Below are 8,774 nucleotides of genomic sequence, written 5' to 3'. Positions count from 1 at the left end.
GTTGTGTGGAATGTCATTGGATTTATAAAGTCTGTTAACCTGCATTATAAGCGATCGTCAGAACATTTGGACTAAACAGCTTCATTTATACGACCTCTTTATGAACTTATAAAAATAGCTATACAGTTCACAATGCATTTTATGGAATAATGTTAAATATTACCATATGGTAGCTCTATCCTATAGTAGCTTTTTATTATTAACAATAATAATAGCCTAAAAATACAATTGGCTTTATGCACAGCTGCACTACTTCCTGAATTTAAGCCAGTTTCCTGTCTGCCATTATTGGACAAATTGATTAATTCAGGTGTGTCTGCGAATAATAAATTGTTAATTAAACGTTCAAACAGAATCACTAATGTCCTATTTATCGAAATAAAATAAAAAGTATGCTTACACAGTTGTTGTGTTATTTCTCTTAATATGCATTACTGACATTCATTAGTATTATACTTAAAAAAAAAAACATATTTTGGCACAAAATTGTAACAATCAACAGCAATGATGCAACATGCTTAAGTGATATAAGAACGTTGTTTGCACTTCCTATAATTATCCTGAATGACTATATGCAAGATTATTAAAGAAATAGAACAGACTTAAGAATCTTAAGATGCCTTATGTGGTTATCTAGAGATAATCTAGTTGATAATAAATAGCACAAGCTTACACACAAATACAATATTAAATCAGCTACAAAGGGAGATAAAACTCTTGTAGCACTTTATAAGATTGTCCTAAAAAGGACCAACATCATCCAGATAGTCGTCTGCAAAGTTGAGCATCTGCTGTATCGCCGTGAGAAGCAGGACGTCACAGTTGAGCTCCAGCTCCAGCTCCTGACTGTAGTTCTTCACCGGTAACACACAAGACACCGGCACACCCAACCGAGAGCTCACCTCCTGCACCTGCACAGACAAAACAACAGGTCATTACATCTATACATTTAGCAGACATTTCAATTCAAAGCGACTATAGCATGAGGAATTTATCCGACAATAGTTGTAGTATGCCAGGTTTAAGAGAGGTTCTGAATGAAAAGTCCATGTGATCGGGTGATTATGCCTCACCTTCGTCTTGATGTAAGAAGTTATATAAATATTTTGAAGATCTTCCTCCACATCAGGACATGCTTCATCTACTTTTGTCATCAAAACCATCTGGGGAATGCCTTAAAAAAATAAGTAAATAACCATTAGTTAGTCTTAGAACATTTGGCATAGGACAAGTAACTTAATATAAGATAAATGACTTACCCAGTGTGTTCACTTTTCTGCGTATGGCAGCAAGTTTTTCCTCTAGTTTGCTGGACATGAGGGAGATTTTGGTGGCGTCGATCACATACACCACACAGTGGATCTTCTCCTTTAGAGATGCAGGTCTGGAAGACTTTTGCTCATCCGGTTGAAACGGTGTTGTGGGGTTGAACTGAATCAAGAGGATTTGGAGTGAAATAAACATTGTCATTAATACTTCACTGTAAAAAATATTTTCAAGATTTGTTATCACAACATATTTTCTTTTGTCAAATCAACTTTATAATAATTTATTTGGTTGAGATAACTTATTATTTTGAGTTTCTGATAGTTAAATTAATCTACTTCATTGTATTAACTCACTTTTTCCAGTTCAATCAACTTAAAATTTTAAGGCAACCCAAGTTACTTAATTTTTTTAAGTTAAACCAACAATATTTTTTTACAGTGTAGTAATCACAACATTGTTTTTTCTTTTGGCAAATCAACTTAAATAATTTATTTAGTTCAGATAACATATAATTTTGAGTTTCTGATGGTTAAATTAATCTCCTTCATTGTATTAACTCACTTTTTCCAGTTCAATGAACTTAAATTTTTAAGGCAACCAGGTTACTTACTTTTTTAAGTTAAACCATCAATATTTTTTTACAGTGTTGATTCTGGAGAACAGTGTACTTACTTTATAGCGGTCTGGTACGTGACCTTGAAGAATGCTGCTGATGTCATCAATATCCAGTCCTGCACCTGATTGCTCCTCGAGTCCCATTGTGTCACACAACACAAATGGCAACGGCTTTCCTTCACGACCGTCTTTCACTGGATATGTGCGAAACTACCAAGAACCAAGAAGAGAAACATATCAAGTTCTCGACCTGAAGAGACACTTCTGTAGGAAACTCTGAATCCTGTTGAATCTGTACCTGTGTGGTGAGACTAGAGCCTGCAGATCCTGACATGGCTTTGCTGGTCATGCGGCCCATGAAGACGGAGTTGATGGAGTTGAAGAAACTGGATTTTCCAGCACCTACAGGACCGATCATTAGGATTCTGACCCGACTTACAGACGGCATCATGGGTTTATAACTCCTGATCATTTTCATGAGCTCGTCTCTTTGTCTACGAGAGATCACAACTTTATTATAACAGAACTGTATGAAATCAGCAGCAAAACAACATTGAGTAAAAACTTACTTTTCTGTCCACTGAACATTCCTCCACGGCTTCACCTTGGCACTGATCCGAGGATCTTTTTCAGAGGAAGTTTTCAAATACAACTTACTTTCGCCATAACATTAACAGCAGTACATTTTAAGTTACTGGACTCTGAATTTCTATTATTTACTCTACACAACTATACTGGACGTGTGTGTATCAAATACAAATATAGCTGCGAGCAGCGATGGCGGGCCCAAGCCGGTGGCACCGCAACCCCGGTTCCTTTAGTTACCTAAAGGCACCCGGGTGGCGGTGCCGAAGGCTTTGGCCCTTTCATGATTAAATGTTAAAACGGCTTGCCATACTCTGTCATTTCGACTAGTCAAAATTATGTTACAGATATCTTAAATGATAATACAAACTATCCAAAATGTAATTACGAATAGACAGAAAGACGTTGTTGATATCTACAATGTTAATTCCGGATAGGCAAACTTAGCTTTTAAATGTTAAAAGGGCTTGCCATACAGGGACGTAGGCTCAGAGAGAGGCTCACCATATTCAAACCAAAATATCTGACTTCCTCTTGGTCCGAGCTAATGACTATGTAATAGAAAGTTGTCCGGCTTGAGGAGTAAAATGTATATACCGATTTTTGTAACTGTAGATAAAACTAACAACCCCACTTTTGTCAAAAGGTGGCGCTATTTAGTCCTTGCACCATGCCCGTTTCTGAAACTTTGCACGTCTACTGGCTAATAAATGTGATGTATCTGTTGAGTTTCAAGCAATTTCAATTTCAATTTGACTGTTGAAAAGAAGTGCGCCGATTAGATACTCAGGATCGGTATCGGCTCTGACACTGCCATCTTTGACGAGGCTGATTCAAATTCTATATTGTGCATATACTATTCTATGTAAGGCACAAAGGCACAAAAACTTTCTAAAGTACCATAAAGTTTTTGTGTACTGTATTATAAGTGTTCTGAAGCTATTATGTGATATAGAAATTAATATTTAAGTCATTAAATTCAAGAACACGTAAACTTTTCCCTCTCTGCGCCTGTCAGTCATTCTCCATTCAGCATTCAAACAGCACGTCGCATTCGGTTACAGTCAATGATGAAACGATCTTCAAGATGATTCAATGTTAATCCTATTATACTGGGTCTTTAAGATAAAGGTCTAAAGGTCTATATTTTCGAATGAAGAAACTTTTTCTTGCTGGACTTTATTGCTGTAACTTAATCGTGTTACTTTCTACCGGGTGTCGGACGCTGTCGGTTAGATCACAACACTAGAGTCAGAGCACTATAATTGTTCTTCACGCACACAGTAACTGAAATTTAAAACCTTTAAAAGAAAAGGCTCAATAAACTATTGCATAGATAGATAATGTATAATACACTGTTCATAAATATGTATTTCCTTTGTGCTTTGAACTTTTCAATACGGACTCAATGCGCTGTAACTTCATGTGGTTTCAAGCACATCATTCTCCGCTCGGGATGCACATAAGTGCTTTGTGCTGCACCGTATTAGAGCCGTAATATCATAATGCAGTGACGTAATGACAGATTATTAATTGCCTTTCAATTATATGTTGCTGCGTCATTAAACATCTGTCCTATGCATTTCAAACATTTATAGCAGCCATGGCTATATCTTTTTATGATTTTTGTTATCTTGTTTTTCATGAATGTATTTTTTAAAAATAAGAGCAATGTGTATTATCTATTATTAATATAGTTTATAATAGCATTTTTGTCATAGATTATGACAAAGTAATCATATGATCCACCAGCGAGGAACCAGCAGAACAGAGTGAACATTCTTTCTGTTTAGTTCAATCCTACTTAATAGGAATTTATTTAAAATGCTCGCTCTACTCCACACCATTAATGTCTTGTGCGGACATCCGTATTTTGACTTTCGGTTTTAAGTAAGCGATTTAAAAGCTCCCAAGTCCCAGCGGAGTCACACGTTGATTAACCGGTGGGAATATACACAATAGGCCTACCTGATATTGAACACAAGAGGGCAGTATAGCACTACGTATGACTCAGATTATTATTTTTTTCTGAATTTTACAACAATTCTGGCTGTTTTTGAACGTAAACATAATTCTTAAATGAAAAAAGGGAAAAATTGGGGAAGTTATAATATTTGTATAATTTAATTTAGAAACAAATGATGTATAATTACATTTTTAGAAGATATGAGGCTTTTAGTGTTTACTTTTTTCACATTACTTTAATCTTTTGCCATAGTTGCACATGTCTACTGGCTAATAAATGTGATGTATCTGTTGAGTTTCAAGCAATTTCAAGCATGCTAAGAGTCCCAAAAGCATCAAAAAAGAATGTTAAAGTTTGTTTCGTTGCCACGGCAACAGTATCAAAGATATCAAAAATTCATTCACAGGTCTACATCTGCCGTGTATTTACATTATACAGATGAAGTTTGAAGCAAATCGGTTAAAAATAAGAGAGTGATTTCAAAGCATTTTGAAAGTGACACACTTCCTGCTGCCAGTTGGTGGCGCTATAACTTTGACTCACAATAGTCACATCCATGTGATCGGTCTCTTACAGCGAAAACACTGCTGAAGTTTCATCAAGATCAGTTAATGTATGCTGAAGTTATAACACACATCCTGTTTTATGTTTTTCGCCATGATTTCGTTTCCTCGCCACGGCCAAACCGTTCGAGGTATCAAAAATCCTGTGGCACTTTTTCATCCTTAATGTCTTGACTTCACGCTGATCGAGTTTCGTCGAATTTGGTTCAGTGCTCTAGGAGCAATAATTTAAATTCCATTGCATGTGTTTTAAACACAACCCTAAATAGCCGACTTCCTGTTGGGCCGGGGTAAAAAGTAAGAGTGTGAAGTATATATGAAACGATGAGATCTATATGTGTACCAAGTTTCATATTATTACATGCAAGTGTGTTTGATTTATGGACCAAATTTTCAGACCAAGTTTATTGACCAAGTTAATCTGATTAATAAACTAATTATATAAAACTATTGTCAATTCACTACAATTAAACTAGTTATATGCCTTTACTTATAAAAAATAAAAATAAAAACTTATTTAAAAAATACCAGGCTTGAGAAATGTATTTTCTTTATGCAGGTCATACACACAGCAGTGAAATGGTTAAGCCCCCTCCCCCTGCACACACACAGACAGCCAGCCAGCCAGCCAGCCAAAGACACAGAGACACAGACACATGTAGGCTCAGAGTGGCCATATTCAAACAAAAATATCTGACTTTCTGTGGGTCCTAGCTAATAAGTGTCAATTAGAAAGTTGTCCGGCTCGAGGAGTACAATATACATACCAATTTTTGTAACTCTAGTTAAAACTAACAACCCCACTTTTGTCAAAAGGTGGCGCTACTGAGCCCTCACCACGCCCGTTTCTGAAACTTTGCACATGTCTACTGGCTAATAAATGTGATGTGTCTGTCGAGTTTCATGCAATTTGAAGCATGCTAAGGGTCTCAAAAGCATCCTAAAAGCATCCTAAAAGAAGGGTAAAGTTTGATGCGTCGCCACGGCAACAGTTTCAAAGATATCAAGAATCCATTCACAGGTCTACATCTGCCGTATGTTTACATTATACATATGAAGTTTGAAGCAAATCGGGTAAAAATAAAAGGGTGATATCAAAGCATTTTGAAAGTGACACACTTCCTGCTGCCAGTTGGTGGCGCTATAACTTTGACTCACAATAGTCACATCCATGTGATCGTCCTCTTACAGCGAACACACTGCTGAAGTTTCATCAAGATCAGTTAATGTATGCTGAAGTTATAACACACTTCCTGTTTCACGTTTCTCGCCATGATTTCGTTTCCTCGCCACGGACAAACCGTTCGAGATATAAAAAATCCCCTCGCAAACTTTCATCCTCAATGTCTTGACTTCACGCTGACCGAGTTTCGTCGAATTTGGATCAAAGCTCTAGGAGGAGTATATGACATTCCATTGCGAGCGTTTTACAAACAAACCTCAATAGCCGACTTCCTGTTGGGCTGGGGTAAAAAGTAAGAGTGTGAGGTATAGATGAAACGATGAGATCAACATGTGTACCGAGTTTCATATTATTACATACAAGCGTGTTTGAGTTATGGACCAAGTGTTCGGACCCCGTTCCAGGGGGCGCTGACGAGCCGCCCTACCACGCCCGGGTACCAGCTTCAGCCCGGCTCTGATGGCCGCGGGTTCTGACCCGTGTGCAAAGTTTCAAGAGTTTTCGAGCACGTTAAGGGCCCCAAAAGTGCCCAAAAGGTAGTAAAATAATAATTATTATAATAATAATAATAGTAAAGAAAAATAATCCCAAGGAAAACAATAGGGCCTTCGCCCTTTCAGGGCTTGGGCCCTAATAAATATTTATAAATATTTTTTTCTGATAGTTGACTTACTCTGTTCCACTTTGTACACCTCACATTCATTCAGCTGAGTGTCATTCCCATGCAGTGTGGCAGGATTAAAATCGAATGGATTAACCCTCACTCCATATCCACCATATACATTCTGTCCTTGACTATACACAGCTGGTTGGTTTTTGTAGCAAAAGTACAACTGTTGACCAAAGTTGGGTGCTCCAGCATCATCAATACGTGCATACTGTCCACTGTTAACTTTGATGCACACAGGGATCTTGCCTTGAAAGTTAAAAAGGAAAGCTTCCTCATCTATTATTTCTTGTCCACTTTGAGTATAATCTACACTAGTGTATCCACCAAAGATGTAGCCTGATCTGTTATAGGCTACAAGTAATGTGGGACCCTGATGGTCACATCGCTGATGGAAGGTTGAAGCAGTATATCCATGAACAGAAGCTTTGTACAGAAGAGTCAGGTCAACATTCCCCAGCAAACCACAGAGCTGCTTTCTTTTCTCTTCTGGTAAACTAGAAGCGAGTGGAGCATTGTGAGTAAAGGACGCCATCTAAAAAGAAAAAGAATATATGATTAGAGTTCTCAGTAATAGGCACACAGACACAAACAGTCAGATGATTTGTGTTGTGAAAGCCCTACAAACTAACTTTTTTGCTCTTCTGTTGATTTAGAAGTGAGGGAGTTTAAATTTCCCAGCATTTTGTTCATCTTTAAGACAAGACAAAAAGACATGCAATATACATATCTTTGTTGTATATCATACGATTTAATTTACTTTTTTTTTCTTTATAGTTTTGTCAATAAGGTATTGTTATCTTTACAAAAACATAAAAGCCAGCAGTATTGGCTGAATTAATAATCCTTAAGAAAATTTTAGTTGTGCTTTCAGATATTTACACTCATAGAAATAACCACACTTTTGTTAACACTGTTAATTCAGACTAACAGTAAACAAATCGTTAATTAATGCACGTCAACATAAACGAAAACATTTTCAACACGAGATGTTTACTTAAACAGTATTTTCTAACGTGGTATCGCAGATGGAGCTCAGGGTGGAGTCACATGGACAAGCCTTATCACTGTGAGCAGTGTTTGCATAAGGTTTCTGTGAGAAACTACATTTAACTAGATATTAAACTGAAACCAGCTCGACAAAGAATGACTGAATGGACGAATTAACTTTTATTTAATCACTGCAATGTAATAACAGTTTGTTCAAAGCGGCTGATTTTATATAAAAAAAATGTAGTCATTGTTACAGTGTAATTATATATTTAATACTGAGTAATTTTAAGCAACTACATATACTTTAGGGTATTGTATAAGGATTTGGTTGAGGGTTAGTTGCATGTAATTATGCATAATTTACTGTTATTAATATAATTACATAAGGTAACAAGGACACTGTAAAATAAAGTGTTAAAAAATTTAAATAGTTATTTGTATTTGAGAAACTACTTTCATGTTTGAAAATGATAGCATTACTTAGACTTATGTTTTAGATTGGCCTAGAGAACATTACAATTTTTGACAATCATGATTTATGATAGGCTATATTCTATGAAGCTTACCTTTTAGCTGTATCTTTGTGCATCAAACACTGAAATGCTCTTCGTTCAATATACACCAGTATGAAAAAAAGCATGTGAAGCTCCTCCTATAAAACATCCATCTGCTCTTTATTTTCCCTGGCCTTTCCTATAGTGTAACATAGGCTACTCCAAAGAACAGCGGGAATTATCTTTGGGCACATAGTATGTCCGTCTCTTAAAATGGTATAATGTGCATTGATTAGGTCATCAATTGATTATTGTAGAATAATACATGGCGCAGCATCAACCTCACTGCTTACAAAAATAGATGTGATTCAAAAACAATCTTTTAGAATATGTTGTGGAGCTTCTCCTGTGACAGATTTGCAGAAATGGGTAAAAAGGC

General features: G+C 36.5%; 1 protein-coding gene across 2 annotated transcripts; it reads right to left on the bottom strand.

The window, feature by feature from the left end:
* Positions 1-80: 80 nt before the first annotated feature.
* LOC120485770 (interferon-induced protein 44-like) lies at positions 81-8,496 on the bottom strand. 2 transcript variants are annotated; one of them, XM_039681552.2, is made up of 8 exons: positions 8,408-8,496; positions 6,855-7,383; positions 2,454-2,508; positions 2,183-2,378; positions 1,942-2,094; positions 1,260-1,431; positions 1,074-1,174; positions 81-911 (listed from the first exon to the last, which is right to left on the bottom strand). In XM_039681552.2, exons 2-8 carry the CDS (start codon positions 7,381-7,383, stop codon positions 741-743), a joined length of 1,377 nt encoding a protein of 458 aa, XP_039537486.2. In that variant the 5' UTR covers positions 8,408-8,496; the 3' UTR covers positions 81-740. The 2 variants fall into 2 exon arrangements, with proteins under 2 accessions (XP_039537486.2, XP_088991340.1); XM_089135214.1 differs by lacking the exon at positions 8,408-8,496 and having other exon boundaries at positions 6,855-6,923; positions 6,959-7,043.
* Positions 8,497-8,774: the final 278 nt, after the last annotated feature.

This window comes from Pimephales promelas, chromosome 2 (assembly GCF_988280905.1).
Source record: "Pimephales promelas chromosome 2, fPimPro1.hap1.1, whole genome shotgun sequence".
In the NCBI taxonomy this organism is placed as follows: domain Eukaryota; kingdom Metazoa; phylum Chordata; class Actinopteri; order Cypriniformes; family Leuciscidae; genus Pimephales; species Pimephales promelas.
This window is presented reverse-complemented; position numbering and strand designations above follow the sequence as displayed.

Bases quoted from the DNA above. Each gene is read 5' to 3' on its own strand.
- LOC120485770 (XM_039681552.2), bottom strand. From the start codon at position 7,383: ATGGCGTCCTTTACTCACAATGCTCCACTCGCTTCTAGTTTACCAGAA. The intron at 2,509-6,854 runs GTAAGTCAACTA...CCTCTGAAAAAG, and splicing joins GGTGTACAAAGTGGAACAGA to ATCCTCGGATCAGTGCCAAG. The intron at 2,095-2,182 runs GTACAGATTCAA...GGTTCTTGGTAG, and splicing joins GCTCTAGTCTCACCACACAG to TTTCGCACATATCCAGTGAA.